Here is a 16389-nt window from a genome sequence, read left to right on the forward strand (position 1 = left end):
TAGAGAAGAGGCCTGCCATTCCACTCAACCATCAGATGCCGTGCAGTGAATGTGTAAGTGGATGGGCACACATTTAATGTTCCCTCCACTGTTCTTAGTTCCTATTTCTCTCAGAGGATGAGCATCTTGCCATTATTGTAGGTAACTTATGGATTTTCTAAAGTAATTTTAATTAGGTGTGATTTTGGCCGTGTGTGGCCTCTAGAATCCAGTTCCTCATGGCAACTTTACCAGATGGGCACTAACAAACAAACTTCCCAGCCCCATTCCTCAACACCTTCCAGGGAAACAGACCTAGAGTGGGGAGGACAAGCTTGGAGGGTACCCAGGCCAGCCCATGAGATGGATAACTCCTCTAGAATCAAGTCCTCCCTAGAGAATCATGACCCAACACTAGCACTTGGAGTAAGTCTGAAAGATAGTCCCTTGCTTGTTAACTGCATTGTTGACATCCAAATGAATCTGATTCCAAATAGGCAGTGGGCATCTGAGGTTCCCAAAGGGCCCTGCATCACTCTGTAAGTACTCAGTTCCCCAGAAGGTAGGGTAATTTCAAGCCGGCTCTAGCAAACAGTTACCAAGCCCCTATTCCATGGGCCGTGCTACTTTAGGTATTGATGAAGCTTCAAAGGGCAAGAAGATGCAGCCCTTACGTACTGGAAGCCATTCTCTGGATGTTGACATATACAAAGTAGTGACAGAAATATACAAGATGGAATATATAAAATGGGTGAGATGGTAAAGGAAGAACTGTAACTGGTTGGGAGAAGAATATCTCAGAATGCTAGAGCCAAGAGGGATTTTAAATACCACTTAGTCCAATAGTTCTTAATTGAGCAGCAGAATCACCTATCGACTATTTTTTTTGCATTTGCCACTAACTGAATCAAAATGCCTTGGCTGAAGGCCACTGAACTAGACTGTCCTCCTCATTTTAAAGGTCCCACTGGCAAAGCTGGACTCCACATGAGATCTTCTGATCTGACTGCCTACTCTATGGGTCTTAGTATTTTTGCTAATGTGACCAGTTAACAATAACAACAAAATCGTACTAGCTTTTTCTTTTCCTTTTACTACCTTATAAGACTTCTATTTGAGACTGAATAGAATAAGGTCGAAATGGAGGCTTTCCTCACTCTACTTCTCTCATTCTAGAAAAAAACAGCAAAAATGTGCCTACAGTTCGATTCACATAAAGCTCCAGGAATAAATGAACACGTGTGTGGATGTGTGTACATACACACACACACATATATATACACATATATACAATAGACACACATATATGTACATGCACACATATACATATATATATAACGTATCAGACTATTTTAAAGAATTAAACTCAGAAATCTAAAGAAAGAAGTCAGAAAACAAATGAGAATTTCCCAAACAATGCTTGGTTTACTAAAAATGTTGATTGAGAGAAATTCCTTGGACCTGCTTGACCCTTCCAAGACGTGTCTTATAAATAAGTTGCTGCAAGCAGATACAATACGTTTTAAGTGACCCTTTCATACCCGGTATCAGGCTGTCAAATGCTTCAAAGTTGATAAGAGTGTTAAAGAAGCAAATTGAGTTCTAAGTGATTAAGCAACTCAAAGGGTTGATTTAGAAATTTGTAACTATTCACCTGCTGGACATTAACCATATTTCTCCTAATAGAACTCACATTCAAATAGACTTTATCACACTCCAAATGGAGAAAAATTTAACACATTTTTTTAAAAGCAGAGTTACAGCTTTATTCTAAGATGGTTTAAAAAGTCTAAGATCCTTACAAAATTAATCAACAAACCTAGAAAATAAGCTTAAAGATACAAAATTCTTCTCAATAAAGAAATATAACAATTTCTATTGTAGCCTTACTTATACGTGTGTGTATATTTTTTAAATATACAGGGTTCAATAGCTTTCAGTATTTCTTACAGCTTTGCCTTTATAGAAAATGAATGCCCCCAACTACATTCCTTCATGGGTCACCACAGATTTAAAAATCTGAGGCCCTGGGGCCGGGCCGGTGGCGCAAGCGGTTAAGTGCGCGCGCTCCGCTGCAGCGGCCCGGGGTTCTCTGGTTCGGATCCTGGGCGCGCACCGACGCACTGCTTGGTAAGCCATGCTGGGCGGCGTCCCATATAAAGTGGAGGAAGATGGGCACCGATGTTAGCCCAGGGCCGTCTTCCTCAGCAAAAAAAAAGAGGAGGATTGGCGGATGTTAGCTCAGGGCTGATCTCCTCACAAAAAAAAAAAAAAAAAAAAAAATCTGAGTCCCAATAGAACAAGTTCCTCTCAAATCATTATCCTCTTTCTCCAATCCTTCCAAATTTATTTTCCAGTAGCCCTACCTGCCTTATATTTCCTCCTTCCTTCCTTCCTTCCTTCCCTCCCTCCCTCCTTCTACACTGATTCAGGTGGAATGTTAATTAGAGCTTACATCAAAATGGACAGAGAGGCTACACTTATGAAAAGATCATTAAAAAATTTACAAAACAACAATCAAAAATGAGAGCATACAGAATTCAAAATGAAGAAAAAAATAAAATGAGTTTAGTAAAATAGTTAAGATCAAGAAGACTTCCTAAGAAAGGTGAACTTGGATCAGGTATTTCAAAGCAGATGGTTCAGAAGAAGAGAGAAGAAAGAAAAGCATTTCTACTTGAGCCCCTCAAAGCACATGGTTGGTGGACACTGAGACATACCTTTGTGGAACAAAGTTATGGGCCTTGTGGGACCTCCTCTTGGGATTGTATATACGCTTCCTAAACTTTGGTGGGAAGTGGTCTCTCTCCAAAAGGTAACAATGAGGCAGACCACAGAAAGATCTTACAACACAGAGCAGGGGTCAGCAAAATACAGCACATGGTCAAATCTGGCCTGCTGCCTGTTTTTGTAAACAAAGTTTATTGGGACACAGCCATACTCATTCATTTACAAATTGCTTATGGCTACTTCCGTACTATAACAGAAGAGTTGAATAAGTTGCAACAGAAAGCACATGATCTTCAAAGCCAAAAATATTTATTATCCAGTCCTTTACAAAAAAAGTTTGTCAACCCCTGATGTAGACCACCCAATAGCTTTTCACGTTTCTTGGCTCCTGTCACCTTAATGAAGGGAAACAATGGCTATAGGTTATGCAACAGTGAAAGTGTAACATTATCATGGGGAGTCCACTGAAATTTACAAACATCTACTATGCACCCCATAGTATCTAAACCCCCCAAAGATGCTATTTTTTCCTTCTCCCACCATGCTCAAACCCGTAGATACTCACCTGTACCTCTTGTAGTCTTCCTCATCCTTTTCCAAGCTGACCAGCTCATTGGGACATGCCACATTACCCAACAGGCTGAGGTACTCCAGAGCTGGTGTCACTTCTGCCAGGTGATCGAGCAGATGCTCCAAGTCCGTGATGTGACAAAGGTTAAGGATCTTGGTCCAGGAAGACAAAGGCTCAGCAAAGAGCATGGACCATAACTGATAGGTACAGACTAGCAGCTGAGGAGTCCAGGCTGCTCCCATGAGATGACATGGGTGAGGGTTGAAATCAACTTAGCTGTGGGTGACTGGCATGGTTAGTTTTTCACTCCTACTGCTGGGGGCACAGCCCAGCTTTTCTCTGGACATGAAAGGCTAAGTCCAGGTCACTTGAGAGAGAATGAATGAACTTAATTGTTTTATCACGCTTTTCTCTATAGTTCTGTTTTTTAAAAAATGAAGGGTAGATTCCATGTAGTAAAATATTTTACAATATACAAATCCACAAAACTTCATTTTTTTCTCATAATGAAAGCAAGACATTATTTCCAAAGGCCTCATTAAAAATATATTCTTTCTCCTTTAGGGGATAATTTATCATTAAAACATACAGGAATGACATGGATTCAAACAGGGATTGGCATCCTCTTATGATGAGAGCCTACGGCAGAGCTAAGCGTTGCTCAATGGCCTCGCTGGCAGCAATAAAGCATTGGACTGGGGGAAAAGGAGAACAAAGCTAGGAGAAGACAGTGTAAATTAGGACAGGTTTAGTCAAGCCAGGCAGGTCAAAATGCATTTCCTAAGAATCTGTTGTAAATCTAATATTCTATGAAGGAAAGAATGAAAGAGAAAAGATCAAGGAAGGGCATGGTGGTGAGATTATTCCATGATCCATCCCCTCAGTGAGATCTACCGTCCAGTCAAGGCAAACACTGAGATCCCCAAACCAAATAAGGCAAGAGTCATAGATTCAGGGAATCACAGATATCAGGAAGGATTAGCACACACATTAACTCCTGTTTTGAGCCACATACAGATGAGCGAGCCCTAGGCAAGGTGATAATTAGATAGGCCATGACTACCAGGAGCCAATGGATGAAAGGAGTTAGCCAACATCAGCAGACAGAATGGGGTCCTTGACAGGGAATGACAGCAGAGCATACAAGGGCTAAACATATAAGGGTGAATACAGCTCACAAGAGTCAAGGACTCAGGGTACAGTTTCCAGGAGGGAGGTCCATTTGGACCTAGGAGAGCAAGTTAAAATCAAATAAGAGGGCTGCCCTTACTCTGTGAGGGTATCTAACCATGGGATGTTACCCAGTTTTCTTGTACTTCTTTTCAACTTATAGAAGAATGAACTCCAAATCCAACCAATGTCTGAATCTAGTCCCTAACATCTCTACCACGGGGTCACCAAAAGGTACCTCATTCTATCTCCTACAACCACAAGAGAGAGGTTTTTTCCCTCTGGGATTGAATCTTCTTCAAATGCCCACCCACTGACCCAATTTAACTTCTTGGGGTCACAAAGAATAAGAGATTCTTCTCTTCCACACGATGACCCTTCAGATAGTTGAAGCTCACATGTCTTCCTTAAATCTTATATTCTCCAAACTAACTTCCTTCAAGCATTCTTCATACATCATCATATGCAAGAACAAACGCTCTACTCTGGGAGGGGGCAAGACAGACACAATGAGAAGGAGAGCACAAACAAAAGAGGGAGAAACTAGTCAGAGGATCTGAGCATCCACTTACCCACGGTGGGTTTCAATTTACCAACATCATCCCTACTTCCTAAACATGCACGGGACAGTGGACATTGAAGTTATCAATCCTAACAAATCTTTAACAAATAACACCCAGGAATGCCCACAAAGGACCAATGAAATGAGGATGACAGGAATGGGAGCACGTAGAGAAGACTAGAGAGAAGGTCCCACCAGGGAGATGAGGTTGGAAGAACAGTGGGTGAGCGGCTGGAGTCAAAATATTAACGTATTTCATCACCAAAGACAAAACACGCTTACTACTTTTTAAATTAACGTTAAATCATCACATTCTCTAAGGAAATCATTTAAAATGACCAATTAAAATGACAGTGAAAAATTTTAGGGAAAACTTTGCTTTTCCAGCAGGTTCTGTCTTTGTATGCTTCACAGTCATTACTACATTAGAACAAAAAAAGAAGAGTCCTGACAGTACGTTCTCTACCAGTGCCGCCTTTAGACTCCAGCAGAGGCACCTCAGGGGGCTCTATGCTTTGAAGGCCTTCCTCAAAAATTTTTAAGTCTCTCTCTGGTATCCAGCACTGGCCAGGGGCCAACAGTGTCATTCAGCTGGGGTTCTCCATGCCTGGACTTTGACCTGCACGGACCTCAGTCCCAGTCCCGGTTTCTCCCTTTCAGGGTTCCCTCCAATCCTCTACTCCACACATGGGACCCATCAGATGCTCCAAGGAGCACTAGGACTCCTGCCTATCAGGTTGTCCTGAAGCCTCAAGGCCAAGCTCTAGTTCTAGAGGGGCAGCCAGATGAGCTAATCACTCATGCTGGCCAGCACAGTATTTCTTTTGTGGAACTGCAAAAGAGCAGGCTGTCGAAATGGTGCTGACGTATTGATCCGGGGTGATTCAAATTATTTATGTAGACAGCGGCTCTGGAGAACCGAGGGGAAGCCCTTTCTACTATGGATGAAAAAGCCCAACCAAAACCTTTTCCCTCTTAGGGACAAACTCCTTAAACCTTCACTTAATTTTCATCTACTGTATGAAGGTGGGAATGTGAAGCAACAGAACTCAAAACTGGCAAGATTTTCAAGCTGAGGAAACATTGGGCAACCGAGGTGGATTGAACTCCCAGTCATTTCTCAACCTTTAGCAACTACTGATGGGAAGCCGAGCATGCCACTACCCATGGAAGTAGGCCCAGCTTAATTTGAGTAAATCTTCATATGTAAATTTACCACAGAGCTAATAACGCTTGTATGTGAGGGCTCCTTGCTTGCACAAGTCCATTCCAGGGCCCTGAGAAAGGCCCTAGTAAAAGAGTCACATGCTCATGTATTTTTGCAAAATTTGCAAAAGTAGGTTAAGCTGCAATCAGTTAATATCACTGTCTTTCTCCACTAGGACTTCTTCCATCACATGTCCCCTGGAGTTTGGTGACATTGGGAGTGGCTGTGGGAATTCTGGTGACTTGGCTAAGAGGAACTTGTGAAGGAGGGGCATTTAATTAGGATTCAGTGGGTTATATCTGTGTGGTTTTCAGTCGTTTCTGTGTCTGGTTATTACAACAGTACCAGTAGGAATGGTTTCCAGTAATACTCCGACCACCTGCCAGGCTGACACAAACATGTGGGGACCAACATAAAACTGATGATAAATGGCTAATGAGTTTATCAATTCAAAGAACATTTAAGATTAAGTTGTTGAGTGTCTACACACACACAACTAACGTCAAATGTCCTAAAATCTTATAACTCATACGTGAAAGAAATGTGTAGGAGTTTTTCCAAAATTTAATAATTCTAATATTTTTATGAATAATTTACAGGTGAAATTGCCAATGATGAGCAGTGATACTGAAAGAAGCATTCCAAAATTATTAAAAATCAATTTTTAATTGGTTGGAATTATCTTTCTATTCTCTCTACATAAAATATTACAAAGATTGAAGTCAAGATGGTGGCGTAAACAGACTCTGAACTCACCTCCTCCCACGGACACAGCCAATTTACAACTACTCATGGAAAAATTACCCCTGAGACAGAAGTGAAAACTGGATAAGAGGAACTCCTGCACCAAGGGACAATCCTAATTGAGGTGGAAGAGGCAGAAACTCCCTTCTGGAGAGAAAAAACGCCGCCTTCACAAGCTGCAGTGCCTCACAGCCACCGGGAGCAGCCCAGAGGTACGCAGCTCTCCCTGGAGGAGCAGGGCCCTGAGCCGGGGAGCGCCCCCGCTGTAGGCACTTCGTGGACCCAGCACAATTGAGACAAGTGACATAATAGCTGACTTTGCCTGCTACTAAAACATTGGGGAGTACCCCCAGAAAAGCTGGTTGACAAAGAAATTAAAACCGGCTCATAAAGGGCCCACGCGCAAACTCACTCGTTTCAGAAAGCAACCTAAAATCACCAGAAAGAAAGGTGCACAGTGCCTTGGTGAAAAGAGACTCACCTGATAGGCTCTGAGTGCATTGCAGTGAGAGGTGAGACCTCTCCAGGGACTGGGACATTGGCGGTGGTCATTGTTGTGGCCTGGTGTGGGCATGCTGACACAGACGCCATTGGAGTTCTCCCTGAGGCCTGCTAGCCCAGGGTCTGCCCCACCCACTAGAGCACCGATTTAATCCAACTCAGCCAGGGTGGGCAGCCCACTCTAGGGACTGGCCCCACCCAACAACAAGCCCTCAGAAAACTTGTGGGCCTGCATAGATTGGTGACTGGATTCTCTGCAGCCTGGCGACTGAGCCCACTTCAGTGGGGCAGGGCGTGCACAAGGAGCAGGTGGAGAGTGTGGGGCAGTGGTGGAGTGTGTGGGGCTCCTGCCGTGGAGAGACTGTGTCCACTTCAGGAGGTCGGGGCACACACACGGGGCATGACTGTGTTGACTGTGTATGTGGACCTGTGGGACGCAGGGCTTGTCAGCTGCAGAAGACTTGTGCTTCTCAAAGACCCACATAGGGGGTTTGCTCCACCTTCCAAAGCCTGAAAAAATTGGGTGCTCCTGTGCCTGAGGCCAGCCCCAGCCAGCTGCAATCCTCAGAGAGCTGACAAGAGACCTAAAGGCTGGAGGCTTATAGCAATTGTAAGCCCTTGAGCCTTAACAACCTACCACGTTGGGGGCCTACACACTTAAAAGAAATACTGCAACACAAATGTGCTATTAGAACTTGCAGCCAGCTGTGCTGGGGCTTCCCATACCTGATAAAGAGATTGAAGGGCCCACAACAACTACAAGCAGCTGAGCATTAGAACAGCTGGCCAGGAGCATAACTCAGCCTCCCTGGGCACCTACAGGGAGAGCAAACACACCACAGCTGCAGGATACACGTAGCCTACATGCAGGTCACCCCTGGAACATTCAGAACTGCGGGAAGCACACTGCAGGCCTCCTAAGGCATCACTTGTATAAGGTCACCTATCCAAGTGCAGGAGACATAGCTGACCTACCTATTACACAGACACAAGCACAGGGAAAGAGGCAAAATGAGAAGGCAAAGGAATACATTCCAAGTAAGGGAACAGGACAAAACCCCAGAAAAGGAACTAAGTGAAACAGAAATGAGCAACCTACCTGACAGAGAGTTCACACAAAGAGTGTTAAGGATGCTCACTGATCTGGGGAGAAGAATAGATGAACTCAGCGAGAATGTCAACAAAGAAATGGAAGATATAAAAAAGAACCAATCAGAAATGAATAATACAATACTGGAAATGAAAAATTCACTAGAGGGACTCAAAAGCAGAGTAGAGGATACAGAAGAACAGATCTGCGAGCTGGATGAAAAACTAGAAGAAATTACCCAAGCTGAACAGGTAAAAGAGAAAAGAATTAAAAAGAGTGAGGACAGTCTAAGGGACCTCTGGGACAACATCAAGCACCCTAACATCTATGTTATAGGTGTCCCAGAAGGAGAAGAGCGAGACAAAGGGGCAGAGAATCTATTTGATGAAATAATAGATGAAAACTTCCCTAACCTAAGGAAGGAAACAGACATCCAGGTACAGGAAGCATGGAGAGCACCAAACAAGATAAACTCAAAGAGGCCCACAACAAGACACTTCATAATCAAAACGTCCAGAATTAAAGATAAAGAGAGAATCCTAAAAGCCGCAAGAGAAAGACAAGTTACATACAAAGGGAACCACATAAGGCTAGAAGAGAGTGGCACCATATATTTAAAGTGCAAAAAGGAAAAAACTTACAGACAAGAATACTCTACCTGGCAAGGTTATCACTCAAAATGGAAGGAGAGAGAAAAAGTTTCCCAGACAAGCAAAAATTAAAGGAGTTCATCACCAAGAAACCAGCGCTACAAGAAATGGTAAAGGGAATGATTTAAGGGGAAAAGAGAAGACCACAATTAGGAAAAATTCTCTATTTCCATGATAAGAGGGTAATGGATACAAATGCACAAAAAAGAGGTTAGATATGATATCAAAAACATAAAATGAAGGAGGAAGGGAGTTAAAGAGTAGAGCTTTCAGACAGAGGTCAAACTAAAGAGTCCATCAATTCTGTATAGAGGACTACTAAAACACTGAGAAAAAAAAAGTTAAAAAATGGCAGTAAGTACATACTTATTAATAGCTACTTTAAATGTCAATGGACTAAACACTCCAATTAAATGGCATAGGGTGCCTGATTGGATAAAAAAAACAAGACCCATATATGTGCTGCTTACAAGAGACACACTTCAGACCTAAAGACACTCACAAATTGAAAGCGAAGGGATGGAAAAAGATACTCCATGCAAATGGCAATGAAAAGAAAGCTGGGGTAGCAATACTCATATCAGACAAAATAGACTTTAAAACAAAAACTGTAACAAGAGACAAAGAAGGGCATTACATAATCATCAAGGGAACAATTCAACAAGAGGATATAACACTTGTAAATATCTACACACCCAACATAGGAGCACCTAAATATATAAAGCAATTATTAACAGACATAAAAAGAGAAATAGACAGTAACACAATAATAGTAGGGGACTTTAACACTCCACTTACACCAACGGATAGATCATCCAAACAGAAGATCAATAAGGAAACATTGGCCTTAAATGACACACTAGAAAAGATGGACCTAGTAGATATATAGAGAGCATTCCATCCAAAAACTGGAGAATACACGTTCTTTTCAAATGCACATGGAACATTTTCCGGATTGATCACATATTAGGCCACAAAACAAGTCTACATAAATTTAAGAAGATTGCAATAATACCAAGCATCTTTTCTGACCACAACGGTATGAAACTGGAAATCAACTATAGGAAGAAAATCAGAAAAGCCACAAATACGTGGAGATTAAACAAAATGCTACTGAACAACGATTGGGTCAATGAAGAAATCAAAGGAGAAATAAAAAAATAACTGGAGACAAATGAAAATGAAAATATGACATGCCAGAATTTATGGGATACAGCAAAAGCAGTTCTAAGAGGGAAGTTTATAGCAATACAGGCCTATCACAACAAACAAGAAAAATCTCAAAAAACAATCTAACAAGGCACCTAAAGCAACTGGAAAAAGAAGAACAAACAAAGCCCAAAATCAGTAGAAGAAGGGAAATAATAAAAATCAGAGCAGAAATAAATAAAATAGAGACTAAAAAAACAATAGAAAAAATTAAAGAAACCAAGAGCTGGTTCTTTGAAAAGATCAACAAAATTGACAAACCTTTAGCTAGACTCACCAAGAAAAAAAGAGAGAAGGCAAAAATAAGTAATATCAGAAAAGAAAGAGGAGAAATTACAACAGACACCTCAGAAATACGAAAGATTACAATAGAATACTATGAAAAGCTACATGCCAACCAATTCGACAATCTGGAAGAAATGGATAAATTCTTAGAATCATACAACCTTCCAAAACTGGATCAAGAAGAAATAGAGAATTTGAATAGACCAATCACCAGTAAGGAGATCGAAACAGTAATCAAAAATCTCCCCAAAAATAAAAGTCCAGGACCAGAGGGCTTCCCTGGTGAATTCTACCAAACATTCAAAGAAGACTTAATACCTATCCTTCTCAAACTCTTCCAAAAAATTGAGGAGGGGGGGAAGCTCCCTAACTCATTCTACGAAGCAGACATTACCCTGATACCAAAACCAGACAAGGACAACACAAAAAAAGAAAATTATAGGCCAATATCACTGATGAACATCGATGCAAAAATCCTCAACAAAATACTAGCAAATTGCCTACAACAATACATTAAAAAGATTATACACCATGATCAAGTGGGATTTATTCCAGGTATGCAGGCATGGTTCAACATTCGCAAATCAATCAACGTAATACACCACATTAATAAAATGAAGAATAAAAATCACATGATCATCTCAATGGATGCAGAGAAAGCATTTGACAAGATACAGCATCCATTTATGATAAAAACTCTGAACAAAATGGGGACAGAAGGAAAGTACCTCAATATAATAAAGGCCATATATGACAAACCCACAGCTAATATCATCCTCAATGGTGAAAAACTGAAACCTATCCCTCTAAGAACAGGAACCAGACAAGGATGCCTACTCTCACCACTCCCATTTAACATAGTATTGGAAGTCCTAGCCAGAGCAATCAGGCAAGAAAAAGAAATAAAAGGGATCCAAATTGGAAAGGAAGCAGTGAAACTGTCACTATTTGCAGATGACATGATTTTATATATAGAAAACCCTAAAGAATCCACCAAAAAACTTTTAGAAGTAATAAAAGAATATGTTAAAGTTGCAGGATACAAAATCAACATACAAAAATCAGTTGCATTTCTATACACTAACAATGAAGTAGCAGAAAGAGAAATTAAGAATACCATCCCATTTACAATTGCAACAAAAAGAATAAAATACCTAGGAATAAACTTAACCAAAGAGGTGAAAGATCTGTACACCGAAAACTATAAAACATTGCTGAAAGAAACTGAAGAAGACACAAAGAAATGGAAAGATATTCCGTGCTCTTGGATTGGAAGAATTAACATAGTTAAGATGTCCGTACTTCCTAAAGCAATCTACAGATTCAATGCAATCCCTATCAAAGTTCCAACAACATTTTTCACAGAAATAGAACAAAGAATCCTAAAATTTATATGGAACAACAAAAGACCCTGAATAGCTAAAGGAATCCTGAGAAAAAAGAACAAAGCTGGAGGTATCACACTCCCTGATTTCAAAATATACTACAAAGCTATAGTAACCAAAACAGCATGGTACTGGCACAAAAACAGACACACAGATCAATGGAATAGAATCGAAAGCCCAGAAATAAACCCACACATCTATGGACAGCTAATCTTTGACAAAGGAGCCAAGAACATACAATGGAGAAAAGAAAGTCTCTTCAACAAATGGTGTTGGGAAAACTGGACAGCCACATGCAAAAAAGTGAAAGTAGACCCTTACCTTACACCATACACAAAAATTAACTCAAAATGGATTAAAGACCTGAAGGTAAGACCTATAACTATGAAACTTCTAGAAGAAAACATAGGCAGTATGCTCTTCGACATCAGTCTTAGCAACATATTTTCAAGCACCATGTCTGACCTGGCAAGAGAAACAATAGAAAAAATAAACAAACGGGACTACGTCAAACTAAAAAGCTTCTGCACAGCAAAGGAAACCATCAACAAAACAAAAAGACAACCTAACAATTGGGAAAAGATATTTGCCAACCACACATCTGATAAGGGGTTAATCTCCAAAATATATAAAGAAATCATGCATCTCAACAACAAAAAAACTAACAACCAAATTCAAAAATGGGCAAAAGACCTGAACAGACATTTCTCCAAAGAAGATACACAGATGGCCAACAGACACATGAAAATATGTTCAACATCATTAACTATCAAGGAAATGCAAATCAAAACTACAATGAGATATCACCTCATGCCCATCAGAATGGCTATAATTAACAAGACAGGAAACAACAAGTGTTGGAGAGGATGTGGAGAGAAGGGAACTCTCATACACTGCTGCTGGTGGGAGTCCAAACTGGTGCAGCCACTATGGAAAACCGTATGGAGATTCCCCAAAAAATTAAGGATAGAACTACCATATGATCCAGCTATTCCGCTGCTGGGTATTTATCCAAAGAACTTAAAAACACCAATGCATAAAGATACATGCACCCCTGTGATCATTGCAGCGTTATTCACAATAGCCAAGACTTGGAAGCAACCTAAGTGCCAGTCAAGGGACGAATGGATAAGGAAGATGTGGTATATATACACAATGGAATACTACTCAGCCATAAGAAACGATGAAATCCAGCCATTTGTGACAACTTGGATGGACATTGAGGGTATTATGCAAAGTGAAATAAGTCAGAGGGAGAAGATCAAATACAGTATGATCTCACTCATTAAGTAGTAGATAATAACAATAACAAATAAACATATAGAGACAGAGATTGGATTGGTGGTTACTAGAGGGGACGGGGGGAAGGAGGAGGGAAAAAGGGATAATTAGGCACATGTGTGTGGTGATGGGTTGTAATTAGTCTCTGGGTGGTGAACATGATGTAATCTATGCAGAAATAGAAGTATAATGATGTACCTGAAATTTATACAATGTTATAAACCAATGTTACTGCAATAAACAAAAAATTTTTTAAAAATTACAAAATTTAATTACATAATGAAATTATAAAGGAATTTGCAGAAAAGTTGGAAAGAAGTTTTTACACAGGCATGTCTAGTATAAAAAGTTACCTTTCTAAATATTTTAATATGTGTATTTCTCAACTCAAATTTTTAACTTGCTTTGATATTTTTTTATTCCAAATAAACATTCATCTTCACACCTAATTTTGCATTCAAAATTTAGTCTTCGCCTTTAAGAGGGCCTCCTCAACTTATGTGAGTTTCACACTCCTCAAAATCTGGATCTGCCCCGGAGCAGGAAGCCGTGGAGATGTGGACTCATTTGAATGTCCTGATCAGGAGAATTTCTTGGGCAAAGGGCCTGCAAGCTTCAGAAATCTTCAGTCATCCTGTGCCAATGAATCTAAGGAAGTCTAGATTCCTTGGAATTCTTGGAGCCTGTGTCATTTAGGATATTTTGTGTGGCAGAAGCTATTCCACTTTCCTAAGCCTTTCAACTACCCGCTAAATGGTCAATCGGGCTGAGCCAGGTGGTCTCCCCTAAATCCACACCAGTTAGGAATCACTAGCACCTACTCCATGGATGCTCTGGACCAGAACATCATCATTATGTTGATATCACCAGTGAAAGATAAAATTCGGGAAGGAGTTTTAATTGGTTTCTTGGTCTCCTGGGCCGGCAAGGATGAGCATAGCCCTGTCTTGCCTGCTTGCAAGCTCTGAGATAGAACTTGTCACATTCCTTTTTGTCAAGTTGCATAGAAAATTAACCAGAGGCAATCAGCGGAGGGAACTTGGTGTCCCTGGCTAACCAAGACCACCGCAGTGGAGACACTTTCAGGGATTATTCTAAGGGTGTTTTTTTTTTTCTTCCTTTTTTAAAATTTGAAGCTATCTGGCACAGTTCCAACTCTCTCCAGCTGGATTCTCAGCACACACCTGGTTTCCTTCATCAAGTCTTCTCCTGAGTACTTGCCGTTCAGATTCTTTTTCAGTGTTGTCTACAGAAAGTTGCCATCGTGGAGCCCAGCTGTCATGGCTAGGCTTGCCAAGGGAGATTTTCTGCAGAGAGCCCAAGATCAAAGCAACATCTTGCCTCGAAAGTTTGGAGCATGAGGGAGGAGGGGAGTCTCCTGGTGTCATGTCCAGTTGCAGAGGTCGGAAGCTGTTTCCCAGGTGAGAATGGGCACGTACCCTCCTTCTGTGCTCAGCTCCAGGTCAAAGGGCAGCATTGACAACCACTGTGAGGATTTCAACTAGAGCTTATCGTGACATAGAATTTTTGAATGCTAACAGAACAGTCTACATGACATATTATCTCATTTTGATTTGCACATGCATGTCAGAAATATTATCACACTGATAGGGACCAAGTCTAAGGCATTTCAAGGAATAGCAATAGCAATATGGAACCTCGTAATTGTTGGAGAGCTGGGGTATTTTCACAAGTAGGTAGGAGAGTCAGTGGCTCAAATTGTGGAGTCAGAAGGTATTAGATTAAGAGGATGGCACGTAGCGTCACTGCTGCTTTTCCCTGTCTTTCATTCTATGACTTCTGGGTCAAGCATGTGGGGAAAGTAAGCCAGTCTTCCTGATCATACCAGTAAAGGAGAGGAGAAAGAAGAAGGCATGCCGCTTCCTGAGAGAGACAACTATTATCTTTTGTACCTACTGATAATAAAGTATCCTACAACAGCCAGTGACATAATCGGCCACCTTTATAGCTACACATTGCCTTCTGCTTTGGTCTCTCCCAGGCCATTAGCATTACTCCCTCAGCATTACTGCTACAGATTGGAGACGCTGAGGCAAGGAACAGGGAAAGGACTCAGCCAAACACAAAGCAAACCCCTCAGCACTGTAGAGCCAAGAGGCCTGCTAATCTTTAGTAATAGCAACACTGAGAATAAAACCATCATCCAGTCCAACTTATTCCTTTAAAAATAAGAAACATTCTGCACAGCAAAGGAAACCATCAACAAAATGAAAAGACAACCTACTGAATAGGAGAAAATAGTTGCAAATCATACATCTGATAAGGGACTAGTATCTAAAATATATAAAGAACTCAACAGCAAAAGAACAAATCAATTAAAAAATGGGCAGACCTGAATAGATATTTTTCCAAAAAAGACATATCAATGGCCAACAGGTACATAAAAAGATGCTCAACATCACTAATCATCAGGGAAATGCAAATCAAAACCACAATAAGGGCCGGCCTGGTGGCGTAGTGGTTAAGTTCACACGTTCCACTTTGGCAGCCCAGGGTTGGCAGGTTCGGATCCTGGGCACGGACCTACTCACCGCTCATCAAGCCATGCTGAGGCGGCATCTCATCTAGAAGAGCTACAACTCTACAACTATGATATACAACTATGTACTGGGGCTTTGGGGAGAAAAAAGAAAAAAAAAGAGGTCTTAAGATTGGCAACAGACGTTAGTGCAGGGCCAATCTTCCTCAAAAAAAAAAATTAAAGAAAAAAAACACAATAAGCTATCACCTTGTACCTGTTAGAATAGCTATTATCAAAAAGACAAGGGGGGCTGGCCCAGTGGTGCAAGCAGTTAAGTGCGCGCGCTGCACTATGGCAGCCCGAGGTTCGCTGGTTCGGATCCTGGGCGCGCATCGACGCACTGCTTGTCAAGCCATGCTGTGGAGGTGTCCCATATAAAGTGGAGGAAGATGGGCATGGATGTTAGCCCAGGGCCAGTCTTCCTCAGCAAAAAGAGGAGGATTGGCAGACGTTAGCTCAGGGCCGATCTTCCTCAAAAAAAAA

The 16389-nt window shown here is 41.2% G+C and overlaps 1 protein-coding gene across 1 annotated transcript in view; it reads right to left on the reverse strand.

Moving 5' to 3' along the window:
• Positions 1–16389, reverse strand: part of LRMDA (leucine rich melanocyte differentiation associated) — a 1021905-nt gene that overhangs the window by 436859 nt on the left and 568657 nt on the right. The window contains exon 4 of the mRNA XM_058543109.1: positions 3275–3414. Coding sequence (XP_058399092.1) covers positions 3275–3414 — 140 coding nt within the window. The remainder of the gene's footprint in view (positions 1–3274; positions 3415–16389) is intronic.

This window comes from Diceros bicornis, chromosome 6, assembly GCF_020826845.1.
Source record: "Diceros bicornis minor isolate mBicDic1 chromosome 6, mDicBic1.mat.cur, whole genome shotgun sequence".
NCBI classification, from domain to species: Eukaryota; Metazoa; Chordata; class Mammalia; order Perissodactyla; family Rhinocerotidae; genus Diceros; species Diceros bicornis.